General features: G+C 41.4%; 2 protein-coding genes across 3 annotated transcripts in view; both read left to right on the top strand.

Moving 5' to 3' along the window:
* Nucleotides 1–20: 20 nt before the first annotated feature.
* rabggtb (Rab geranylgeranyltransferase subunit beta) lies at nt 21–6,228 on the top strand. The gene is made up of 9 exons (XM_077556136.1): nt 21–182; nt 513–620; nt 1,792–1,989; nt 2,073–2,178; nt 3,732–3,784; nt 3,868–3,978; nt 4,076–4,201; nt 5,176–5,325; nt 5,392–6,228. The coding sequence occupies exons 1-9, from the start codon at nt 180–182 to the stop codon at nt 5,530–5,532; spliced, it is 996 nt and encodes a 331-aa protein (XP_077412262.1). The 5' UTR covers nt 21–179; the 3' UTR covers nt 5,533–6,228.
* A 2,163-nt stretch (nt 6,229–8,391) lies between these two features.
* st6galnac3 (ST6 (alpha-N-acetyl-neuraminyl-2,3-beta-galactosyl-1,3)-N-acetylgalactosaminide alpha-2,6-sialyltransferase 3) overlaps nt 8,392–27,142 on the top strand; it is a 28,272-nt gene continuing 9,521 nt past the window's right edge. For both annotated transcript variants that reach the window (XR_013291259.1, XM_077558758.1), the window contains exons 1-3: nt 8,392–8,551; nt 15,054–15,248; nt 21,379–21,788. Coding sequence is in view for 1 of the 2 variants with exons in the window: in XM_077558758.1 (XP_077414884.1) it covers nt 8,534–8,551; nt 15,054–15,248; nt 21,379–21,788 (623 nt within the window). In the remaining variant the exon portion in view is untranslated. The remainder of the gene's footprint in view (nt 8,552–15,053; nt 15,249–21,378; nt 21,789–27,142) is intronic.

The following is a 27,142-nucleotide window of genomic DNA, read 5'->3' as shown; positions in this document are numbered from 1 at the left end:
TCATTTTTGTGTGTGCGTGGCCGTGCCTCAAATACGATTGTTACAGCTGCACTTCGCCCTCCAAGCTGCAAGCGGCAGAAAAGCGTCTTCAGCGGTTTCCGCCTGTCTGTCACTGTTGTTGACAATCATCGAAGAAGAACAGGCAGACGAATTATTATGATCATGCGTCAAATTTCGGCATGGTAAACAGCTTTTATCTGTCTATCCTGTTGTAAAGTTTTAATGGCAACGTGTAGCTAAAGTGAATAAATGCGTTGGTATTGCTCAGAGAGTACAAATACGGGCCCCGTCAAGAGAAATTTGACCCTGCAGCTAAAAATAGTTAGCATTTGAGCTAGCTTGTAATGATAGCATAATTCACCCTTATGTTTTTGTATGCCGTCTCAATTCAGCATTATAATGCGAATTTCCATTCAGCTTTTACATCGAAATGCTCGAGCTAGACATGTTTATACTTAAGCGGTACTGTACTTTTAAATACTTTTTTCCCCCCTCGTGTGTTTTAATCTCAGGGTACTCATGTGAAAGACGTCTTTATTAGCCCTGACGCCCCCCAAATTCTTCTGCTGGACAAACATGCGGACTACATCGCTGCTTATGGCTCCAAAAAGGACGACTATGTGAGTGTTCAACGCCATTCGTGTCATAAGAAGTGCGTCACAAAAGATAGACAGTTTAAATCGAATCTACCATTTGAAATGAGGGTCTTGAGCCCGGGTTAGGACTTCGATGGGTTTTTCATTCTCATTTTCCTGTAATTTGTATTAGTTTTCAGACTGGGGTTTTTCCCATTAGAGTTCAAGACAGACATAGTGGTTTCAAATGAAGCATTTTAATAAGCTTCGCATTGTAAATAGTTGTACACTGTGGCTTTTAAGGTATCAAATCAGGGTTGAAGTTTCAATAAAGGCTTAGTTAGCGTTTGGAATTATGGTTTCAAACAAGTGTAAAGGTTATGAATTAGGGTTTGAAGTCAGGTTTAGAGGTTCATAATAGGGCCTCTGATTAGCGTTTCAAAACGCAGTTAGGGCTCCTGTCAGGTTTAAGGTTTCAAATCAGGGCTTTTCCTAGTTTCTATAAACGTTTCCTATTTCAAATTAGGTCTCAAACCAGGGTTAGGGTTTCAAAGGGTAGGGTTCAAAGCACAGTAAAGGTTTTCAGATTAAGGTTTCAAGACAGGATTGGTGGTTCAAATTAGGGCTTTAAGTAAGGTTTAGGGCAGAGGTGGGCATTGAGGGCCGGAGTCCTGCAGGTTTTGCATGTTGCCCGTCTCCAACACAGCTGGTATATGATCAGCTCATCAACAAGCTCTGCATAAGCCTGATAACGATCCTGTTGATTAAAATCAGCTTGTGTTGGAAGTGAGAAACCTCCAAAACCTGCAGGACTCCAGCCCTCGAGGACCGAGATTGCCCCCACCTCTGGTTTAGGGCATAGGTGTCAAACTCCGGTCCTCGAGGGCCGCAGTCCTGCAGGTTTTGGAGGTTCCCCTCTTCCAACGCAAGCGGATTCCAATCAACAGGATCTTTATCAGGCTGATGAGCTGATCAGCTGTGTTGGAGAAGGGAAACATCCAAAATCTGCAGGTCTGCGGCCCTCAAGGACCGGAGTTTGACACCAATGGTTTAGGATATCAAATTAAGGCTTCAGTATTGGATCATTTTCCTTGTTGTTGGTCTTCCTGGCCACTAGAGGGCATATGTTTAAATGAGGTTGCGATCTATTTCCTTAATCAAATACATTTTTATTTAATTAAAAAAAAACAACTACTGTGCACATGTATGCGCGCAGGAATACACGCTGTCCGAGTACCTGCGCATGAGCGGCATCTACTGGGGTCTGACGGTGATGGACCTGATGTATCAGCTGCCGCGCATGAATCGTCAGGAGATCATCGACTTCATCACAGCGTGTCAGCACGAGTGCGGCGGTGTCGGCGCCAGCATCGGCCACGACCCGCACCTGCTCTACACGCTCAGCGCCGTGCAGGTGACGACAACGCGCACATGCGGTCTCGTGGTCCCTCGCTGGCCCTCAACACCTTTGCTTGTTGTTGTCGTCCTTCTCGGCAGATTCTCTGCTTGTACGACAGCGTGGACGCGTTGGACGTGGACAAAATTGTGGAGTACGTCAAAGGGTTGCAGCAGGACGACGGATCATTTGCAGGAGATAAATGGGGTACGCTGCGAAATAAGATCAACAAAAATATCAGCACGTGTGGAAGGAATTAGCAAACTCACTTAAAACTCAAACTTGGGGTTTTAACTCTTTGACTCCCAGCCATTTTCACTGAAGCAACCCTTTTCGCTCCCGGCTGCCTTACTGGATTTGGACTGATTTTGCAAGATCCACAGAATATTCTGTTCTATTGCTAAAACAACATGCAACCTACCAAAAGAAGGATTAAAGTCTCTTCTTTCATCAGGAAAAAAATCTGTATCCTGTATTGTATCTGTTTCCGTTTTGCAGCAATTAGCATTAGAATACTAACTAAATTTCATCATTATTCGCAAACCTGTTAAACGACCTCTTCAGGTCAGAGGTTGCATCAAAGCCTTCTGTATGCTCTATCATAATAAAAAACAACAACATATAAATATGTTTTTGGGACCATGGCAATATAAAAAAAATAAAAAGAAATTGGGGAGCAAATGAGTTAAATTACGGTTTCAAGCCAAGCTTAGCGTTTCAAGTTGGGAATTCCAGACAAAAAAGTGGCTCACATTAGGGTTTAAAGACAAAAAGATTTAAAAATTAGGATTTCAAGACAGTGTTAAGGTTTTAAGTTGTGATTTTAAGTTAGCGGTTCAGAAAGTGTTTAAGGGCAGGGTTAGGTTTTCAAATTAGGGTTTCAAGTTGAGGGTAGATATTTTAGCTCATTTGCTCCCAAAAATGTATAAATATGTTCTATTTTAAATATTACAATGCCCCCAAAGACATATTTATACGTTTTTTTTTTTATGCTAGAGCATACAAAAGGCTTTAATGCAGCTTCTGAACTGAAGAGAATGCTTGAAGAGATGGCAGTTATTACAAAAACGGCCAGCAACTGGCAGCAGAGTATAAGAGATCAGCCAGGGCCATGTTGCAAAAAGCTCTTTTTTTGTCATAGTTTTCACCAGGAATGTAAATTTTGATAAAACTTAGCTGTATTCTAATGCTAATTGCTGCAAAAACGGAAACAGATATAAATATACTTTTTTTCCTGATGAAAGAAGAGACTCTAATCTTTCTTTTGGTAGGTTCCATGTTTTTATAGCAATAGAACACAATATTCTGTGGGCCTTGCAAAATCCGTCAAAATCCAGTAAAACAGCCGGGAGCGAAGGGGGTTGCTTCACTCAAAATGGCTGGGAAGGAATGAGTTAAGAAGGAGTTAGTTTTAAGTTAGGGGTTCATGAAAATGTGTTTTAGGAAAAGGTTAAGGTTTCAAGGCAGGGTTTAGGGTATCGAAAATGAGTTGCAAGTCAGGATTAGGGTTTGACAGGGTTAGGGTTTCAAGAGAGGGGGTAAAGATTTCAAATTAGGCTTTTAAACCAAGCTTTTGTTTTTAAGTTTGGGGTTCAAATTGAGGTTTCAAGACAGGTTTAGCGTTTCAAATTAGGGTTTCAAGAAAAGGTTAGATGCCCGTTTGTCACATGAATAAATGTGGTATTGTTTTGTTGAGCTTGTGACAATTTGGATCCTGCGGGAGCTTGTTGTGACATTTTCATGTCTTTTTGCCACCTCAGGAGAAATCGACACAAGATTTTCCTTCTGTGCAGTGGCCACCCTTTCATTACTGGTGCGTATTTTCAGTCTCAACTTCTTATGCCTGCACGGGTCCTCATCCACAAAATGGCCGCCGTCTCTCTCCGCTCCATAAAGGGCAAGATGGACGCCATCGATGTGGACAAGGCTGTGGAGTTCGTCCTGTCTTGTATGAACTTTGACGGCGGTTTCGGCTGCAGGCCCGGGTCCGAGTCTCACGCCGGTCAGGTAAGCGCCGTCCTAACTCCTCGTCGGCTTCAAGGAAGCGCTAGGTCATCACTAGCCGGCTGTTTCCCAACATTCCGGAGTGTCCCGTTTTTCCCAGATTTACTGCTGCACGGGCTTCCTGTCGCTGACGGGCCAGCTTCACCAGCTCAACGCCGACCTGCTGGGCTGGTGGCTCTGCGAGAGGCAGCTGCCGTCGGGCGGCCTCAACGGGAGGCCCGAGAAGGTTCCCGCCGCCGTCTCACTCTTGCGTCATCGTCTGCTTTCATAATTCTCGTTTTTCATCTGGGACGCATCACGCGCACGATAATGACTCCGTTGCTAATAGTTTGCTTACTTTCGTTTAAGTAACGGGTCAAAATATTACGAACAGTTCTCAATTATAATAAACATAATGGTCAGCCTTTGACTCATTCACTGCCATTGACGGCTATAGACGTCAAAAATTCATTTGAACTATTTCTATTAGTTTCACATTTTTTTCCACTTTTGTTAACAAGATTATGAAAACCTAGAATTTTTTTTATTGTACATTTAGAACAGAAATAAAATTTGTGATTAGTCTTGAGTTAACTAGTGAAGTCATGTGGTTAATTAAAATAAAAAAAATGAATCCCCTGAGGCCCCTAATTAAAAAAAAAAAATATATATATATATATACATTATATATTTTTTTAATTAAGGGTGTCAAAGGAGTTTAATATTAGGGGGGTTCTGATTAAGGTTTTATGCCACCGATCACATGGAGTAGCAGCATATTTTTCAGTTTTAGAGCTGCTCCTTTAAGGAAATTTAATACTTGATAGAAATCCGGTGGTTATTTTGGAATTTATTGATGAATCAAGATTTTTTTTTAATTGTTCTATCCAAATTTCCATTCTTTATTCTACCAAAAACAGGACATAATTTCAAATTGACAGTGCAGAAAATGCACTAGCATATATTATGATTCAATGACTGGTTCGGTCCAATGAGTTTGGAGGATCAAAATGTAAAATAAATGAATAAAAGTGAAAATAAGAACAGGTATTAATTTTTTTTTTTATAATTTTAAAATGGAATACAGAAAAATAACTATAAATGGAAATAAAAACAACAAAAATATAAATACAAAAATAAAAACGAGATTCAAAAAATACTTCATACTCTGTAACAAAACAGAATAGAGAGAAAAATTTTGACCATCGACATCTGTTTCAGCTTCCTGACGTGTGCTACTCGTGGTGGGTTCTGGCGTCCCTCCGGATCATCGGCAAGATCCAATGGATCGACAAGGACAAGCTGCGCACTTTCATCCTGGCCTGCCAGGACGAGGAGACGGGAGGCTTCGCCGACCGGCCCGGAGATATGGTGAGCCGCGACGTCTCCATCCACCCTTCGGACGCGCCATCAGTGCTAAATGGTTCTTCCTCGTAGGTGGACCCCTTCCACACTTTGTTCGGTATCGCTGGCCTGTCCCTGCTGGGAGACGAGAAGATCAAGGCAGTGAATCCCGTGCTGTGCATGCCCGAGGACGTGCTGCAGAGGCTCGGGCTCAAGCCGGAGCTCCTCGGCTAGACGCAAACGGAAGTTGTCGTCACTCAACATTCCTGTATGCGAAACTTATTAAAAGACTTGTTTCCATCCATGTCAACAAACGCCTCCCCTAAAATGGCTGATTTACATGGATTAAATGGTTACTAAAAGGTTAAATTATTGACAGTAATATGTTCTATGCAGCCCCATTAGTTTAAATACGGTTTTCTGGTCAATATTGCGTTAGTGGAATATGATTTAAGCAGCAAAATCAGGGGGCGGCCATTTTGTCACTTGCTGTCGACTGAAGATGACATAAATGTTGCTCAGGTCTCAGGTAACAACCAATCACAGCTCAGCTATAAAACAAACAGGTGAGCTGTGATTGGTCGTTGCTCGAGCCCTCACCAACATTATTGATGTCATCTTCAGTCGACAGCATGTGACAAAATGGCCGCCCCATAGATGGATAAAAACGACTGGATTTTGCTTCATAACTCATATTCCACGAATGTAATATGAATCAGAATGTCAAGTTTAAATTAGTGAGGTCACATTTAACATATTATTGTCAAAAATGTTTAAGGTTGACTTCCACTTAAATGGTGAAATGTAACTGGACCGCTCCATTTTAGTTTGTCTTCTGTCCAAAAATAATTTAGTGTGACTATGCATATGTAACTTATTTGTTTGCTTAAGCAATAAATGTTTAAATGTGCTTCTCAATGCACCAGCAGATGGCACTGTTACTTTTTGTGAATGCACCACACACTCCTGCACTAAATCCATTACCCCTATACTGCACTAGGGGGCAGTATACAGTAGCGTAAAATTACTTAGCAAGGATAGTATTGGACAGTATACTAATGAACATAATCATAATAGTAGTGATGGACATTATAATGATATGAGTGGAGTGGACACAGTCCAGGTAAGTAATACAGTAGTTATGATAGTATTAATAGTGGTTTTGGAAATAGGACATGATACTACTGGACATAATTGATGATAATAGATGTACATGATAATATATGACGTTTTGTATCTACATGCGCGATATAATTATAAATAAAGCTACCTCGCCTAATAAGAGAACAAAAGTACAGACGCATTGAACCCTGGCTGACTAATTACCGGCTTCTAAATTCCCTCCTATTGTTGTCCTTGTCAAGTTGTCAGAAAGACGAGACTGATCATAACAATGTCACCCACATGATGACATAATTACCTCCGTGCACTAATTACAGCATCAGGCTCTAAGTGTGTATATGCGCCACTGGCCTCCTTGCTGCTATTTACTATTTGTGTACTGGAATATGTGTGTGCGTGCGTGTGTGTTTATGCTTGCCGCCAAAGCCCAGCGGCTCTCATTAGTGGGTGAGGAAGAAGAGAAAGAGGATGAGGCGCGTGAGTAATGGCGGAGGCAGGTTATTGAGGGAGGGGAGGATGGATGTCCACTTTGGCTTTGTTTGCGATGGACAAACACCAGCGATTACAGCGAGCCATCCCTCTTGCTGTCTCGGCAACAATACGGCAATTCAATATCTTACAATAGAAAAGCCAGACTGCTCAAACTTCATGCAGCAAAGTAAAAAGTGTTAGCTTGCATCCGAGTACACAACTTGAAAGTGGACGGCGAGGACTTCAAATGAGGTAGATGCCACGGACTTCCGACTTCCGGGTTTCACACGCGCCGATTCAGCTCTCCGAAATGATTCGGACAACTGAGACAGACGTGTGAAAACCCGGAAGTCGGAAGTCCCGCCTCCTCTGTGACAAATACCCCATTAGAGTTTCAAATTATGATTGGATTTAAAATCAACGCGTTTCCAATTATGACGCGAAAACCAAGTTATTAGGGTTCCAAGTTGATGTTAGGGTTCTCAAATCAGGGTAAGGGTTTCACATTAGGGATTGAAGCTTCGGTTAGGGTTCAAAATTTTGGTTCAAGGACCACTGGGGTTTTAAATGAGATTTTGAAGACAAAGCTATGGCTTCATTCCTGCAGGTCAGGCTTCCAAGATGGTTTTCAAATTAGGGTTAGGGTTTCAAATCAGGATAAGGATTTTCAAATAAGGGCTTTACACATGATTTGGGTTTGAAGCCATGGGTTAGGGTTTCAAAATTACGGTTTCAAGATTTGGTTAGAATTTCAATTAAGCATTTCAAAACTGGAAACTGAAAAACTGGTTTAACTTGGGCGGATTTCGGCTTTCGTGACAAAATTCAAACCACGGTTTCAAGACAGGGTTATTGTGGGCCAAATGAGGTTTTCAACGCACAATTGGGGTTCTACATTTCGAAATGGGGCATCAAGACAAGTTCACCCTATTCTTGTTGTTAGGAAAAACCTACATTACACGTTTTTGGGGTCCAATAGACCCCGAGTGTAGTTGGCTATGTTTTAGTGTTTTCCATTGGTTTAAATTGGCATTTTGCATGAAGTTTCCCACTTAAGTTAGGAAACCTCCTGCTCAGGGTCAGCTATTCACTTAAAAACAACGTTGTATTTGTTTAAGGAAAAAACACATTATTTTCATTTCCAACAAAATATGAACTTGTTTGATTGCACGCTGTGACTGTTGACCTGAGTACTCTTCATTGTCTGACACATAAAACAAATGAGTTATTATTGTATATGGTAATATAACTTGGAAATATCTGAAAATAAATGTAGCTAAAACAAAACTGTAATCGAATAGGGTTAAGGTTTGAAACCCAACCCTGGTCACATCCCTCACCACCGGCCAGAAAGCCGACACCACAGTCACGTGACTCCCGCTCAGGCGAGAGGAAAGCGGGAGGGTGAGTGGGCGTGTCCCATTCGCCCGTGCGAACCAATAAGATCGCAGCGCAGCCTCTGCTCGCAGCAGCTCCATTTCGGAGGAGGGAGGAAGGGAAAAAAAACGAAGGGGCTGCAGAGGAGACGAATAACGGTACCAACCCTCGAGCTGGTTTTCGGCCTTTTTTTTCTCCCGAACTGAATGTCCCGGAAGACGTTTGATGGCGTCGCGGTGCTGCTGAGAGCATCGTGGAAATAAACATGGCCTGGATGTGGAAGGTGAGCGAGTGAACGGAGGGAGACCGACGAGCAAGGGAGGGGGGTCGTTGTGCGTTTTTCCCCGGCCTTCATAGGGCACGAAAACAACGCGTGAAGATGATATCGTGTAAACCGATGGAGGTGAAGCACAACGCGGGTAACGGCAGTCATCATTTGGCGGGGGTCCGCTCAGCGCGACCCCCATTTGACGGGTGGTCTATTTAATATTAGCGTAAAAGTGGGCCTGTTGTCATGCTGTCTGTCAAGCTTCATTGTGCATTACAGGTGTCAATTTCTGCATATCACGTGACACGCGTATATGCGTGTCGTCACCATTCGCTTATCACTTTAGTCGATTTACATCAGCAGGTGGCAGGCTGGCAGCATCATGAAAAGGTTTATTTGTGAGCTAAGTTCACGGCCTGCAGGTCTGCCCCTGGAATGTGAGCGTGGGGTGTATTTGGAGCGTGTAGTATCAGCGTTGTGCGTTAAAACTACAGTAGGTAGTTCAGTTTCCAAAAAGTGGACCGCAATATAAAAATAGGTGCTAAAATGCTTATATTTGTCCCTTCAAAGCCAACGTAGTCAGCTTTCGCAGTGCATTGTGGGACTTGGAGTATCAGCAGTGCGTTTGCGTGACATATATGCTAGCTAGCTCAGATCATGTTTAAATGTCCGAGACAAACGGGGCATGTAGTCTAAGTGTTTGTTTTTTTTGTCCCTTAAGGCAGTGTTTGCCAACCAGGGGTACACGAGAACAATGCATGGTACATGGAAACATTTAATAATGTATTACTATTTTCCCAGATGAGTAACCTGTACCAAAATCACAAGAGCTAGCTGCGTGTCAAGTGTCAATTCAGGTGTCTCATTACAGCTCAGATGGAAGAAAGAAAGCTAAATTGATATAGTAGGTCGGAATATTATTCTTGTTTAGTGTTTTGTTCCTGATATTTAAAGTTTAAACGCCTGTTTAAAGGTGACGTATTCAAGGAGCTCCAGTTTTTGTTGTGCTAAATGTTACAAGAGTTGTTTAAAACACAGGCAGGTTTATTCTGTATTTTGATTACTTTTTTAAATGCATATTTATTTTCAAGGCGACATGTAAATTATTTGTATGTTTAATTTGAATAAAAAAAATATAATGGCTTAGTTAGAATAAAATGTTTATGACAAAAAGGTTTGGGACTTGTAGTAGCTCCGTAGTGCCACCATTTTTGTGGAAATTTAAAAAAAAAAAAAAAAAACAAAACTGAAATGCTAATGTTGATAAAATTCTCCATATCAAATATGTCATAATTTCTAACCAATAAGCTTCCATTTGCGCTCGTTAGGTCGAGTTTAGGGCAAGCATCGGCATCTAAAACATCACGGAAATTTTGAAAAGTCGACATCTCAGAATTTTGGTCTGCCCAATTGGTGGACATTTTAACTGAAACATGTCAGCCAATTGGAGAAGTGTAGAGGCAATTAAAATCAAAGTTTTAACCCTGTTATGTTGCAGGTCAAATGGACCTGTTTAGAAAATATAATGTGTGTGTGTGTGTGTGGGGGGGGGGGGCAACATGGGTTCAACCTTGTCTGCTGACCTTCGTTTTTTAAATAAAAATATTGCATCGCGCTATGTGTAATTTTTGGGTGATTAAACATTAGAATGTGTCACACTGACCCATGAACGTTCTTAAGAAACAAATACTACAGGAGGGCTACAGTTGTTTTTGGACCAGATCACACGAAGAAAAAAAATCCAACACAAACATTTCTGGACCACATCGTCCGACTTTCAAAATTCTTGGTACGTAATTCTTGTAGTTCCAGCATAAATGAATAAATAATAATAAATGGTCTTTTCATAATAACTAGAGGATATCTGGTCATATGGCGCTTAAAAGCGACTACTGTATAGTCAGATAACGCAGTGCATTGTAGGATTTGGAGTATCAGTGGTGGTGTGTATTACATAACTATATGATTGAGGTTCATAAGTAGTAGATAAAAAAAGTTTGTCCCTTAAATTACACCATAGTCAGCTATTGCAGTAATTTATGGGACTTGTATAAATGTGTGTTAACATAATTTCATAAGGATAATTTAAAAAATAATAATTTTCAAATTCAGGACACCCCAGAGTGCCCATTCCCGTGAAAAAGAGGACATCTGTTCAAATGTTTGTCCCTAAATGGCCACCATAGTCATCTATCGTGGGACTTGTCGTATCAGAAGTGTGTGTTATGTACTAACTAGATCGTTCAGATGAAACACCAGATGATTTTTTTTTTTTTAATCCCATATTCCAAAACATGAATTTGCCCTGGTAAAAGAGGACAAATGTCTTGGCTCAACAGTAGTTAACCAAATATCAGGTTAGCTAATAAGCTAATAACTAGCCTGCACTAAACGTGGTAAGATATCAACGGTGCATTATGTTAATACATTTTTGGATGATTTCAAAATCCCAGCCAGATATTTTTTTTCTAAAAAGGGGACACAACTCGTCACAGACTCGTGTCAACCGAGAGCTTCTCAGGTCAAAGAAATGTGATCCTTTTAAATGGTTATTTGAAGACACTTCCTTTTAGTAACATAACATTGAAAAACAATGTTTGACATGAGCCGAGCCACAAAAAAAAGTCGTAAATCGCCAACCCTGAAAAGAGAGGAAGTTTGCCATCTTGGTTTGAAACAAACATTTTGTTGTCATTCTGACCATTTCCAGTTTTCCTTCAAAGTCTGACTTGTTCGTCTTAAAGATTTTATAGTATCCAGATGGATGACGCTGCGCCGTGTCAGAGCGTGGGAAACCCGATTTGCATTCAAGACACGCATGGCGCTCCCTAAGCCTTGGAACGGACCAATCAACATGCGACCTTGTGTGAAAAGCTCTGCGCAGACCGTCCGAATGGCAAAATGATTCACTGCGAGGCCAAGCGTCCGAGCCGGCAAATCCCGGCTTGATCCCGTCACGTCAAATGTGGGATCGCCACCTCATCGGTGTCAAACCGCCGTAATCCTCCGTGTACTTTCTCACCGGCTTTTCCCACCTTACTCCTGACTTATTTTGTGCAGCGGCTCACCGCGAGCCTGCCGCGTCCTTGAAGCGGACCTCTGAGCTGGCGGAAAATCCCGTTATCTGATTTAGCGTCGTCGAGACTGTATGTGAACGTGTTACATTTAAGCTACTTGAGTGAATGAACAGCTTCCCTTTTATGCATCAGGAAAATAAAAACAAGTAGTAAAGTGAATCTGGGCAATTCTCGTGGGATCGGGACGAACCCCTGCTGCAAATAGCGAAAAAAAAATGAGAGTAACCCACAAATATGTATAGCTACAATGGTGCCTTGAGATACAAGTGGCAACCACATAACTTTGCTCAAGTCTGTTGAGCTTAATGCTAAAACACAATGCAAAATGTCAGATAACCAAAACAAACCGAACTCTGACATTGTTTCAAGGGGTTTGGTTACGCTGAGAGTGCGTATGTTTGCTCCCATTAATTTCCGAACATTTTAGCGTGTTGTGTTAGCAAGACTACTACTTGTGTTTCGGTTACAACTCAGCTCAATGTAATCAATTCAATAGCCCACACAGCTAGCTAACATCAACGTTAGCCCCAGACCTCGCACCACTAAACCGCAAACTTCAGAAGAAAAAGTTGACTTGCTAACTTGACAATTATCCACGGTACAGACGCTCCCCTACTTACGAACATTCGAGTTACGAACAACGATACATACGAACATTTCTGCGCGTACAGTATGTCGAAAAATGTTTGGAAAGAGATGCTGTAAGTTAGATTTTGTATTGCGCGTAGTGCTTCTTTCCGCCGCTAATACCGACGCTTGCCGCTGTGAGAGCTCATTGGAGGCTCAGCAACGTGGTGAGGAGGAGGAGGAAGAAACGCCGGTCCCCATGAAGGGGGAAATAACTTTTGAAGCCGATTCCAGCGACGACGAAGAATCTCTCATGATATAAAATCCTCCTCTTCCTCCTCCTCCATCATCTCCTTAAGCATCGAGTACATCTTCCATAAGTAAGTTAAACTTCATTTTATTTATCTTATTACGTACATGTACATACTGTGTGTGTCTCTCGCTCGCTCTCTCTAACATACGTAGTACAGTACAGTACTGTACGTATTCTCTCCATTTTATTAAAAGTTTTTTTCAGTACAAACCAATGCAGGTTACTTGTACAAGCCTTAAACATACTTATATAAACCTTCAATATACTTATATAGGCTTTAAACATAAATTATAATACAAAATATAGCACTGAAGCAACTTACGAACAAATTCACCTTACGAACGATCGTCCGGAACGTAACTCGTTCGTAAGGTGGGGAGCGTCTGTATACGAATGCTGAATGACATTTAGGCGACAACTTAGCAAGACTACTACTTGTGTTTTGGTTACAACTCAGCTCAGTGTAATCAACTTGCTAGCCCACACAGCTAGCTAAATGTCAACGTTAGCCCCAGACCTGGCACCACTAAACCGCAAACTTCAGAAGAAAAAGTTCATAACTTGCTAACTTGACAATTATCCACGGTACACGAACGCTAAATGACGTTTAGGTGACAACTTAGCAAAACTACTACTTGTGTTTTGGTTATAACTCGGCTTAGTGTAATCAACTTGCTAGCCCACACAGCTAGCTAACGTCAACGTTAGCGCCAGACCTCACACCATTGAACCGCATTCTTCCGAAGAAAAAGTTCATAACTTGCTAACTTGACAATTATCCACTGTACACGAATGCTGAATGACATTCAGGCGACAACTTAGCAAGACTACTACTTGTGTTTTGGTTATAACTCGGCTCAGTATAATCAACTTGCGAAATGTCAACGTTAGTCCCAGACCTGGCACCACTAAACCGCAAACTTCAGAAGAAAAAGTGCATTACTTGATAATTATCCACGGTACATGAATGCTGAATGACGTTTAGGCAACAACTTAACCAGACTACTACTTGTGTTTTGGTTATAACTCGGCTCAGTGTAATCAACTTGCTAGCCCACACAGCTAGCTAACATCAACGTTAGCTCAAGACCTCGCACCACTAAACCGCAAACTTCAGAAAAAAAAGTTCATAACTTGTTAACTTGACAATTTTCCACGGTACATGAATGCTGAATGACGTTTAGGCGACAAGCCGACAAATTAGCAAGACTACTACTTGTGTTTTGGTTACAACTCCGCTCAGTGTAATCAACTTGCTAGCCCACACAGCTAGCTAACGTCAACGTTAGCGCCAGACCTCACACCACTGAACCCCATTCTTCCGAATAAAAAGTTTATAACTTGCCAACTTATCCACGGTACACAAATGCCGAATGATGTTTAGGCGACAAGTACCCTCGCATTATGCTAGTACCAATTCCATGTCCTAGAAAATGTGTCACTGCAGAATTGTGGAAGAACCTTTGATCGTGGAAAACTGCCGTGTCGTCTTTGTTGTAAAAGCAGGACATTTTTCTGACACACTTGTATGCTCGTTGTTATTATAATGTTAAGATGAACATGTGGTGTGTGTTTTTTTTTAGAGTAGAACGGGCAAATATTAGTGCTTTATCCTCTGGGGGATTATGTTCCATTAGATGTGAGGTATGCATTAGCCTAATGGCTTCTCACTGAGCTCACATCAAGGTCGTGCGCACACATGCACACGTACACACACGCGCACACACAGGGCTGGTCACCTTTGTTTTTCAGGGCACATTAAGCTCCCTTAGCGACGCTAGCAGATTAGCGCTCGTTTGACCTGGATTGAAGGATTTTTGCTCTCATGTCATAAAGAATATATTAAAAAATCTACATGAGGTACCACAACTTGAGGAAATTGCGCCCTCTGGTGCCATTGGAAAGAAGTGCAAGCATAAATGTTGTGACTTTTTATATTTTTGGGGGACAGCCTGTTCCAGATGTAAGCAAGCAGCCCCAGAAATTAGTTTGTGTTGTCAAAAACTGCTGGGTTTTCATGTTTTTTTATTTTATTTCCTGGGCTGTTTGGAGGATGCATCCCCCACCTGAGACCCTAAATAGTGGCAAACAGCCTACAGATAAGTTTTAAAAATATATATTCTAATTCCCAACGCAATTAGCTGTTCCCAATGAAGCAGTTGTTTACGAAGCTGGACTGCCGCTTCACCCACGCAAGCGCCCGTTTGGACGTCCATTTCAACCAATCATGTGCCAGTAAACAAGCTCATTTTCACCATTAGAGCAAGGATTCTTGTTGATTGCCCACGATTCCACGTATGTCGGGAAATAATATTGAGCAAATAAGGACATTTTGTTGACGTCTGGCATTTTCTCACTTTCTCTCACGTCCTCGAAATTCATCCTGCAATCTAGTCACGCTTCCCTGGCTCCCCCTTACTTAATCTCAATCCTTCCTGGTTACCTCGTGTTTCCTCCACTTGCTCTTGACTTCCTCCCACAAATAGCCCGTTTTCACGTTTACCATTGTTGCTAAGTACCTGTGCTGTAAAACACCCTTGTTCTTTTCTCGCCCCCGCAGAGGAAGTCGGTGATCGCCACCGGACTGGTGGCGGTGGTGTCACTCTTCGTGGTGGCCGTCCACCTGGCCGAGAAACCCTATTTCCCGTGGCAGCCCGCGTTGGGCGAGGCGTTCGGTGGCCACTGGGCGGCGTCCAAGCAGCCCTACCAAGCTTTCAAACCTCACCCGGGCTACGTCAGCATCCCCAAACAGGAAGTGAGTGTTTTTAAGTTCTGTATTCTACGTCTCATCAAAACACATTGATTAGCAAAACTGAGAATCAACTGCCATGCCGACACGGTCCAAAAAAACACTTTAACTCATTCACTGCCATTGACAGCTATAGACTTTAAAAAATTTATTTTAACCATTTCTATTAGTTAAACATTTTTTTCCATTTTTGTTAACAAGAGTATGAAAACCTAGATTTTTTTTGTACATTTAGAACTGATAAGAAATTTGTGATTAATCACGAGTTAACTAGTGAAGTCATGCGATTAATTGCGATTAAAAACTTGAATCGCCTGATGCCCCAAATTTTTTTCTTTTTTTTTTCTTTATTCATTCACTGCCATTGACGTCAAAAATTCATTTTAACTAGTTCTAATAGTTAAATTGTTTTCCCACTTTTGTTAACAAGAGTAGGAAAACCTAAAAAAAATGTTTTACATTTAGAACAGATATAAAAATTGTGATTAATCGTGAGTTAACGAGTGAAGTCAGAAGGCAAAAATAGAAAATAGGTCTATCCGTGCGACGCAGCTGGTCCGCAGTCGATCCGCAGCGCAGACGCAGCCAGTGTAGTTTGAACAAGCTGATAGAATGGAAACAAATCGGCTTACCGGGTTAGTATAAAATATTATATCAGTATATCAGTAATGTTAATTGAAAATTTGCTTTGAGTTTCAACTTTGACATTTGAAGTCTGTACAATAAATGTTCTCAAAATTACAGATCTTTTCTTTTTTTTTCTTTTTTTAATCAATTTAGCTTTGCTTCAAGACATGACATAAAAAAATACAGTTCAGGAAAAAAATTGTTGATTAGATAAAAAACAAAACAATTTTCAAAATTCGTTATTTTGATAATAATTTATATATATATTTATTTTTTTTATTTTTTTTTTTAAATAAAACTCAAATGCTCCACAAAATTAGAAAGTCGTAAAACTGCTCCCGAAAGAAGAACAAAAATATGTCATGCCCAGTAGTGACACAAAAAAGTTTGGGGAATGCTGCCTTAAAAAAAAAAGGTGCTGTAATAAAAATATATTGTGCACTTTTGTAATGTCAGTGCCAAGTAAGTATTTCAAATGATTTTGTAAAAGATTTAGCCCTTGCAGAATTAATATTAATATTTGCAGTTGCAATGGCTTGATTTGAATGAGTTCGGTACAAGAATCATAGCAATGAATGCAATTTTACAGTATGAAGCTGCTAAACAAGAAATAATCACTCAAACTTAATGTATATGACGTCCGTCCGTCCGTCTTCTTCCGCTTATCCGGGGTCGGGTCGCGGGGGCATCAGCTTTAGCAGGGAAGCCCAGACTTCCCTCTCCCCAGCCACTTCAGCCAGCTCATCCGACGGGACCCCAAGGCGTTCCCAGGACAGCCGAGAGACATAGTCTCTCCAGCGTGTCCTGGGTCGTCCCCGGGGCCTCCTGCCGGTAGGACATGCCCGGAACACCTCCCCAGGGAGGCGTCCAGGAGGCATCCGAACCAGATGCCCGAGCCACCTCAACTGGTTCCTCTCAACGTGGAGGAGCAGCGACTCGACGCTGAGTCCCTCTCGGATGACCGAGCTTCTCACCCTATCTCTAAGGGAGAGCCCGGCTACCCTGCGGAGGAAACTCATTTCGGCCGCTTGTATCTGGGATCTTGTTCTTTCGGTCACGACCCACAGCTCGTGACCATAGGTGAGGGTAGGAACGTAGATCGAGCGGTAAATCGAGAGCTTTGCCTTTCGGCTCAGCTCCTTCTTCACCACAACGGACCGATACAGCGTCCGCATCACTGCAAACGCTGCACCGATCCGCCTGTCGATCTCCCGCTCTAACCTACCCTCACTCGTGAACAAGACCCCAAGATACTTGAACTCCTCCACTTGGGGCAGGACCTCCTCCCCGACCCGGAGAGGGCACTCCACCCTTTTCCGACTGAGGACCATGGTCTCGGATTTGGAGGTACTGATCCTCATCCCAACCGCTTCACACTCGGCTGCGAACCGCTCCAGTGAGAGCTGGAGGTCACGGCTTGAAGAAGCCAACAGCACCACATCATCTGCGAAAAGCAGAGATGCAATGCTGAGGCCACCAAACCGAGTGTATATGACGTATGTATTGAATATATGCGGGCAAGTTCTTCTGACAGAGCCACCACCCAAAAAGGCTTAACGTCGAACCCTGATAAACGGGCCTGAATGTGCTAGTTGTGTCTCGTCGAGCTTTGGCTTCATTCGTTAAGTCGCCGGATGGCAAAAGCGTCTCGTTTGATGTTTGCTTGTCGCTTTTGTAGCTCGCTCCGCGGTCCCATTCTGATGCCTTCAAAAGGCTCGCTGCTGGATACTCCCCGCGCAATTGATGGAAATTGAAATATCAAAGCGCCTTAATTCCCAGACATTATAAGCCGAGGAGGCAGCCGGGAAAAGCGGCGACGCTCGTGGCGCAAAAAGGCGAATTCATGTCGAGATATGGATTCTCTCGCTCTGAACTTGCATCCCTCCATCCCTCCATCCCTTCGCTTCAACCGGACCAAGCAGGCGGGGAGCGCCACCAATAGGTTGTTGTTGGGGTGCGTGGGGGTGACTGTTAGCATCCCTTAAAGCCCCGTCAGCGACACTTTAACAGGCGCTCATATTTCAGCCGGATGGTAATCTCCCGCCATGCGTAGCGCGGTGTCACTGGAGGGGTTATAAACTTCTCACCCGCATGTTTAATGCATGACGGCATCCCTCTTTTCACCGATTCTTCCAGGTGTGAAATATCTTCATCCCGCCTGACTGTCTGTTGCATGGCTCACACACGCTAACACACACACACACACACACACACACACACACACACGCACGCACGCACGCACGCACGCACGCACGCACACACACACACACACACACGCACACACACACACACACACACACACACACACACACACACACACACACACAGTGTTGCTTAAATCACTGCTTTTCTCAATGGAATCTGGTTGCTGCCAATCACGACGATACATTTGACAATGTGACCTTAAGAGTCATTTAGTGGTGGTACGGGTTGCTGGGTAGGGGGGGTGGGTTGTCTGGGGGTTTGAGGGTGGCGGGGGCTGAGTCGTGGGGGGAGTTTGGGCTGTGGGCCAGTGGGGTGCCTGGTGGGCCTGCCGTGCCCTGTTCTGCTGCGTTGGGCTTTGGGCGCGGGCTGTGTTGGGGTGGGGGGTGCTCCGGGCTCCTGGGTTGGCACACCGGCCGGTTGTCCCTGTGGGGCCCAGGGCTTGTGCCTTGGCGTTGCCGCGGCCTGGGGGGCCCTTGGGGGCTGGCGCTTGCTCTGTCCTGATCGACGACTCCCCTCTTTGGTGGAGGTTCTCATGCATGCCAGATCCACCACACCAACATCTACCGAAATTCAAACACAATCTGCTTCTTCCGCTGGTCGTTGAATCGGTGGAGGCTGAGGTCTGTGGATCTCACTCTGCTTCATCTGTCCTTCCTTCCTTTCCTCAGTCTCTCCTTTGGTCTCTTGAGGTCTCCCTAATTTGTTGAAATTTAGATTTAGAAGATTCTGGTTGATGACCCGGTGTGATGTCTGGTCGTTGCTGGATTTCACTATTCTTTCTTTTCTTTGATCCTTCCTCGGGTCTCCTGACAACTTCACGACTAACGGGATTCAGAAGTATTCGGTTTAGGTGAACGATATGGGATTTTTAATAGGTTCTAGGTGAATTAATGAGCACACACTCACATATACTCAAGTATGATTTGGGTCTTTTGTGACACGACTGTTTCTTTTATTTTGTTATGTTTCTACTTCCTGTTCTTGTTTCTTGATAGAACTCTCAGTCATAGCCTGGACTGACCTTTTTGTTGTTGTCAAAAAATTAACTGAGATTCAGATCTTCTGTGATGTGTGTCATGCATTTTGGTCAAGTTATTTGTGCGGATATGTTACTGCCTTTATTGTGGTAGGTTTTTACTTCCTATTTTGGTACCTTTGATGGAACTCTTAGCCATATCCAGTATTGACCAACTTTTTTGTTTTGGGTCTTTTCTGACATGATCCATGCATTCCTCAGTATGTTTGTGGTGTTACTGCTTCTATTTTGATAGGTTTCCACTTCCCATTTTTGTTCCCCTGATAGAACTCACATCCACAGAGCAACTTTTGTGAAAAAAGCACTTTGATTATGATGTTCTGTGACTAGCATGGTGCATTGCATTTTAGTACATTTATTTGTGCTTTTACCAGTTTTATTTTGGTAGGATTCTATTTCCTGTTTTTGTTACCTTGATAGGACTCACATCCACAGCCGGTGTGAACAAAGCATTTTGATTTGTATCTTCTGTGACTGGCGAGAAGTATCTTGAGTCCCAGACTATTTGTGATGTTACTTATTTTATTTCGGTAAGTTTCCACTTCCTGTGTTTATGTTAATAGGACTCTCATTCTCAGCAAATTATGGGCAGTAAGACGGTTATGCATGGGCATCAGTGAATTATTGGTAATTTAGAGGACGTTTCTCACCCATTAACAGACGAACACAGAGCGTCTTTCAAGGAGAATGACTCTGCGTAGGTGGAGGCGTCCAGCGGGAACGATTGTGCTAATGTAATAATCACGGCCTATTAATGAACGCCGCCTTGTGCATTTTAATCAACGGCGATGTGAAGTTTACAGCAACACAGCCATTTAGTGAAATTAACGCTGCGTTTTCCCAAATGCCCACTCTCCGCTTTTGAAAGGTTGTGGCAGGATTATGAGGATTACAAAAATGCCTACAGTAGGTGCTAATGTTTGATGTATTTACAACAGGGGTGGGCAAAGTATTGTGCTCAAGGGCCACATTTTATTTTTAAAATGGATAAATGGGCTTGGTCATTTGCAGAGGAATTTAAAAAAAAACTAAGTGGTGCCTTGAGATGTGAGTTTAATCCGTTCTGTGACAACACTTGTATCTCAAATCATCGTTCCCCATTTCCATCCAATAACATTTGCTCTCCACAAACATTGAAAATGTGAGCGCAGCTGTACCTAATGTATTGACATTCACTTCTCTCTTCTTCAATGATTGGCAACTCATCTTAATGGTGTATTACTGCCGGCAGTTGATACTGTCCTTACACTGCAAGGAAGCCCATGTGAATTGATGGTGGTTGGATGTTGTCACGTTTGCTAGCGCCATCTAGTGGTGGGGGTCTGAAGTACACTTGTATCAGAGATTTTCCTAGGGTTAAAAAAAAATAGTCAAGTGACAGATTGTATCTCAAAAAAGTCAAGAAACTTGTAACTCAAGACGCCACTCTATTTTATTAATATTTAAAATCAGCGAACCAGTTATTCAGTGCAATAAATAGAATTAAATAATTTATGTTTATATTCGTTATCAAAATAATTGTAATTTTAAATATTATTTATAATTAATTGAATTCAGCTATTTATTAAAAAATATGTTAAATATTTATTTTATTATTCACCAATAATTATTTAATGATCTAAAAATCAATTAAAAATGCCTACAAATGAATGAATACATTTTTATCAACCAATTTAGGAAGATTTTAATTCGCACAATGAACGTTCAACGTCAATTTTATTTTGGGACTATAACGTGTAAAGTTCTCTGGCTGAAGGGCTCCTCGTGGCACCTGAAAGTGTAGCTAACCGGTTGATAGCTATAATGTTCTACAGCCACTTAACGACGACGCTTCCTCGCCTCTCCGTTCTGCATCGTAACCTCCTGGGGCCCATTCAATTAACGTACTCGCTGACGGAGATATTACACACCGCTCTTAAAACCTATGTAAGTTATGATCGCATCCATATATTTGATGGGCTCCTTCATGAGCCTCCTTAGCCAAAAACATCCCTATAATATTGTCATTGCACTCATATTAAAGGGAGTAAAAGTATAGTGAGGGTATGATTATGTTAAGTACAGTGCTGTCCCTTTAAAGACTCTTACCACATAGGGAGCAGGAAGGTAACAACATTGCATTAAACACAAACAGTATTAATAAATGTTAAAATATAAACAAGCATATGGCGGATAGCTTGAGAATCCAAATCAAAGTGCTTTGTTTAGAAAAAGTCACTTAAAAACAAAAAGTATGTGACGCTAACCTTGTCCCGTTTCCCGCGACAGCCCCTGAAGCTGAAATGCGAGCTATGCAGCGTGGTGTCCAGCTCGGGCCAGATGCTGGGCCAGGCGGCGGGGCCGCTCATCGACCGCTCGCCGTGCATCTGGCGCATGAACAACGCGCCCACGAGGGGGTTCGAGCGCGCCGTGGGCCGGCGCACCACGCTGCGGGTGGTGTCCCACACCAGCGTGCCGCTGCTGCTGCAGAGGCCGCAGCACTTCTTCGGCCAACACAACGACACGGTGTACGTGGTGTGGGGCCCGCTGCGCAACATGCGCACCGACGGCAAGGGCGTGGTGTACAACATGTTGCGGCAGGCGGCCGACAGCTACCCGCACGCGCGCATCTACGCCACCTCCGATGACAGGATGAACTATTGCGACATGGTCTTCAAGAAAGAGACGGGCAAGGACAGGTGAGTCAAAATGGCATCAGAGCACATCAGTATGGAGGCCAAAAATTAGTTTTGCGTAAACCTCATCGAGTCGCATCTCAAATTAAAGGTCCTGATGAGACCTTTTCAGATATTTAATGATTAGGTCAATATGATCTTATAAAAAAGTCCCTAGAAACAAGGTCAGAAATCATTGTGTGCAAACCTCGCTTAAAAAAACAAACACACAAAAATAAATTAAATTACTAAATTAACACCGCCACTGCTCAGGCCTTAATTAATTAAAATTATTACTTATTTTATGAATTCATTTTCAAGATAATTAATTAAATTTAAAAACAAAAAATTCCCTAGTAACAAGGTCAGAAATCATTGTGTGCAGCAAACCTAACTTTTAAAAAAAAAACTAAATTCAATTACCAAATTAATTAATTATGTACTTTAATTAATTAATTAATTCATTCCTTTTTAAAGTAAATTAATTGAATTTAAAAACAAAAAAATTACTAGTAACGTCAGAAATCATTGTGTGCAAACCTAACTTTCAAAACAAACAAAAAAAAATTATGACTTAATTGATTAATTAATTATATAATTAAATTAATTTAAATGCACTTATTTAATTAATTCATTAATTTTTCAAAGTAAATCAATTAAATAAAAAAACAAAAAAATCACTAGTAACAAGGTCCGAAATCATTGTGTGCAAACTTAAAAGACAAACAAAAAATTACATTACTAAATTAATTATGTAATTAAATTAATTTATATTTACTCATTTAATCAATCATTCATTTTTCAAAGTAAATCAATTAAATAAAAAAATCACTAGTAACAAGGTCCGAAATCATTATGCCCAAACCTAACATAATTTATTTTTTTCTTTTTATTAAAGTAATAAATAATTAATTTCATAATTTTGTAATTTTATAAATAAATTAAATTTAAAATATATATATATATATATATATATATATATATATACAAAACCTGATGAGCCATCTCTCAAATTAAATGTCCCGATGAGATCTTTTCAGATCTTTATTAGGTAAATATGACTTCTAAGATGATGTAATGACTGGGAAAGACTGTTTTCTTTTGGAAATCTCACTAGATCTGCATTTCATTATCTATTATCTATAATCTGATTTTACAGTTTAAATGATTTTATCCTATTAGTACATCTGCATGTATGTTTTTTTATGGACTAAATACACAAACATTTCCAACAATATCTTCTGAAATGTCACCCCACAAGCTCTTGTTTGAGGCCAGGTCGCATATATCCGACCTTGACGCCTTCAAAAGTCCAATATGCGCTCTGCGCGGGCGGTGACATTAAGCTTGATTTATGCTGGACACATCCGCGACGTCCGCACGGCTCGGGAGACGTACGTGAACCGGAAAAGTTGTTTCAGGTAAACAGTTGTGACTTTATATTTGACTTTAAAGGCACCGTCCAACGTTTTGACTCAGAAATAAGCAGTAGATAAATACAGGATCTATACACATGAACACCTTCTCAATCTACACCTCTGGGCTTCTGTTAATGTGTGGTGGTGATTTTGGCCTGCTTGCTATTCGAAGAGATAAGTGGCAAAGAGAAAATAAAATGTTAGCTTGCTGATTTAGCGACATGCTAGGCTAAGTCACATTGACAAGGGTAACTCGGCAATGTAGAACGAGGGTTTTTATATCCTTATATTTACACCTGGCAATAAGTGAAGCTAAGCCAAAAGGCTGTGGCAACCTTTGGATGTGGGTTGCGGGTTGGGTAGTTTCAGACGCTCTGGAAAGCATCACAGACCGTTTGTTTGGGAAGCTAAGCGCGCTATTGGCTGTTGTGTTGTGGTAGTTGAGCCTGCTCTTTTGTTATTGAAAACTGTTGTTAGCTCCACACTTGTCCTGATTAGTTCACCATCGCTACAAGGCGAATGTCGTTTTGAACTATTATCCCTGTCGTAGATCGCCTGTGCACAGTCTCGGATCAATAATGCAAGATACATCGTCACTCACACTCGCAGCTTGCTTGGCTGAGAACGGTCAGAGGCAGGGGGGCATAAACGTTGAGCTCGTATGGGTTGAACCAGGGGAGGGGTCCGTTTTGAATTGTTTGTTTACAATCAGAAACGGTTTCTTTACAAACAGAAATGGTCAAAACTCCGGACCTCGTCTTTAATTTAATCCCACTTGAAGCATGAAGCATAAAGATAGGTGATATTAGTCATTTAGCCACGCAGATGGTTCATTTATTACGCGCGGCAATGACGTGACGTCATTGTTAGGGAGAAAAAAAAGAAAGAAAAGAGAGCATCACAATTAACAGAGCTCTCGACCTGGATCGGCCTGTGGTCGAGGGACCATTTCTCCTTTCATCAGGGAAAAAAAGTATAATTGTATCTGTTTCCGTTTTGCAGCAATTAGCATTAGAATATAGCTAAGTTTAATCGATATTCATATTTTTGGTGAAAACTCAAAAGAGCTTGTTGCAACATGGCTCTGGCTGATCTCTTATACTCTGCTGCCACCCGTTGGTCGTTTTTTTTTTTACAGTTTTTCATCTACCATTGCTTTAAGCCATCTCTTCATTTCAGATTCTGCATCAAAACCTGTGTGCTCTTGCATATAAAAAAATACAAAAGTGAAGGACAAAGTACTAAAAAAAAACATTTTTACTCATTTTGGGGTTTGAATGAGCTAACGTATTTCTTTCAGCACGCACATCTGCCACCTTCTGTTTACTACGACATCTTGGTGGCATTGAGGCCACACTTTCGTATTAACTGTAGTTAAGTATTAGAAAATGTCCTTGTGTAGAAAATGAAGTGCCAAGAATGTGAAATCTAAAAAGACAAAATGTTCTGAGTTCTTTTCAAGAAACTTTTGACTTGTATGCGTTTTGAAGTGACGACGTGAACATCCAATGTAACGAGTGGAAAATGGTCCACCACATGTCGGAAGGATGTTTATCGAGTTACTCACCAAAATGTACAGTTTGTACGAAAATGGTGATTTTGAGATTTCTCCACAAATAGCCTCTTTGATGTCTCTAGTTTCATTTCCCAGCAGCACAAAGATAAAAAATGTAAATGTGTATGAAAATAAGCAATTACTAGACAGTATGCATCATAACTAGGGATTGTTTTGAGCCTAGCTGCTAGCTAGCGCCGCGTGGGCAACTGTTTATTTAAAAACAATCCGTATTTCCTCGCTTCAAACGTCATTCACAAATGATTTATATAAATGTTGAGAGGAAAAGCAGTTCTGATAATGGATGGATGGACATAGCAACCCCAAAAAAAAAAAGTCAATAAAAAAACAAGATAAGGCTTGTGTTGTCCCTGAGTTTACTATTAGAGCAATATAGGAAATATTGCCAGAAGACACAGCAAGAGGATAATACGTGCTGTGCCGACTGAGTAGATGGACCGGCGGGTGGTTTTTCAAGTGGCCTCACGGGGCCTCATCAAAGTAACTTACGCTGCACCGGAGGCCATATCCTAAAGAGGCGTTTACGAGTTGGCTCGTAAGAGGGCGACCGGGTGCAGGCGAAAAGTCGAACGTTAATTTTCCACCTTCTTGTGTCGGAACCGTAACTGATGCTGGCACCTGGCTGGGAAGTTTAACACTCAACATTCACATTTCAGTCCTCCTCAAAATGAGCAGTCAGGGCATTCTTTTGCAACAATAAACGATACAGCTTGTCGAAATGCAGTCTAACCAGCGGCAAAATCTCCGTTTTTACTTCCTGGTAGGCTGCGACGTCAGCACTTCCAAATATGGGGACTAGTGTTAATTTCATCAACGAAAACTAAACAAAAATAATTTTGTCAATGCGCAGTTTTCATTGGACTAAAACTAGACTAGACTAAAACCTTCATTAATAAACAAAAACTGGGACTAAATCAGTATGCATTTTTGGCGACCAATGAAGATAAAAACGAAAATGTACTTCACTTAAAACTGGACTAAAATCTGTTGACATTTTAGTTCATGAACAAAAACAAGATGAAAATTATGATTAATAATGATTTAGTAAAATCGTGTCTCTGCTAACTGTCACTGTGACACACAGTGACCCCCCCCCCCCCCCCGACCCTTCAAATCTGCAACTAGCGAGTGCAACATGCATAAACACAGGACAGACAGAGGTGGATTTACAATGAAAGGTAAAAACATAACGTTAATCCAACGTCTTTAACGTTCCAACAATAAAGTTAATCTGACCGCTAACTAATGCTGGCTAATTTACTAGCTCATAGCATGGAGCCATAGTAGCCACTTGTTGATATGCTGTAACTGTGTGTTAAGTTTTTCTTCAAAAAGATGAGAGAAATTTTTATGTGAAACAGTTTTAGAATGTTCAACATAATCTGACAACAAAAATATTCGTGGGTAAAATGATTGTCCTGACTAAAATGTTGACAGTTTTTGTTGACTAAAACTAGACGAATAAAGTTATGTTTTCTTGGACTAAAATAAAGACTAAAATGGATAGATTTATAGTTGACTAAAAGAGAACTAAATAAAAGCAGGATAAGGTTGACTATTAGGGGTGTTAGAAAAAATCGATTCGGCAATATATCGCGATATTACAGTGCGCAATTCTTGAATCGATTCGATATGCGGCCGAATCGATTTTTAAACATACATTTTTTTTAATGGGAATATTCAACAAAATTGTTACTTAAAGTTAGGATTCACACATTTAGCTTTAGGATTAATGTTATATTAATGGAACATTAAGCCTTAATATTTTATTTCAGTGCTGTTCAGACATCAAACAGACCTGTTTGTTAAATGCAGTGGCTCAGTTATAAGTCTGAATTTTCAGATAAATAAATACATTTTCATACAAATCTTACAGCAATAATCAATTTATAGATTTGGATTGGGATTAATCGGTATCGAATCGAATCGTGACCTATGAATCGTGATTTGAATCGAATTGCCAGGTACTAGGCAATTCACACCCCTATTGACTATGATGTGATTGAAACTGGATCAAAACTGAGACTAAATTTAAAAATGGCGGAAAAATTAACACTAATGGATACACTGGAAGCTGGTAATTTCAAAATGCCGCGTGACTCCTTCACATTGAGCAAATGCAGTGTGAAAAGGGCTTTAGCTCTGAGACCACCTGGTGGAATATATTCCAGCCCCCGGACCAGCGGTGGTAGCCTGCAACCAATTAGGACAAGCACTTTGGAAACGGTTGACAAATAGTCTTCAAGTTTACATCCCGTTTTTCTTCTAATCACAACCCGTCTAGGCGGCTAACTCACGACAACCTTTGCTGGTTGAGGAGACCCTCTCCTGTCCTGCTTTCCATTTACCAAAACGTGTCACGGGTGTTATCCATTGGCCATAAT

This window comes from Vanacampus margaritifer, chromosome 2, assembly GCF_051991255.1.
Source record: "Vanacampus margaritifer isolate UIUO_Vmar chromosome 2, RoL_Vmar_1.0, whole genome shotgun sequence".
Taxonomy (NCBI): Eukaryota; Metazoa; Chordata; class Actinopteri; order Syngnathiformes; family Syngnathidae; genus Vanacampus; species Vanacampus margaritifer.
This window is presented reverse-complemented; position numbering and strand designations above follow the sequence as displayed.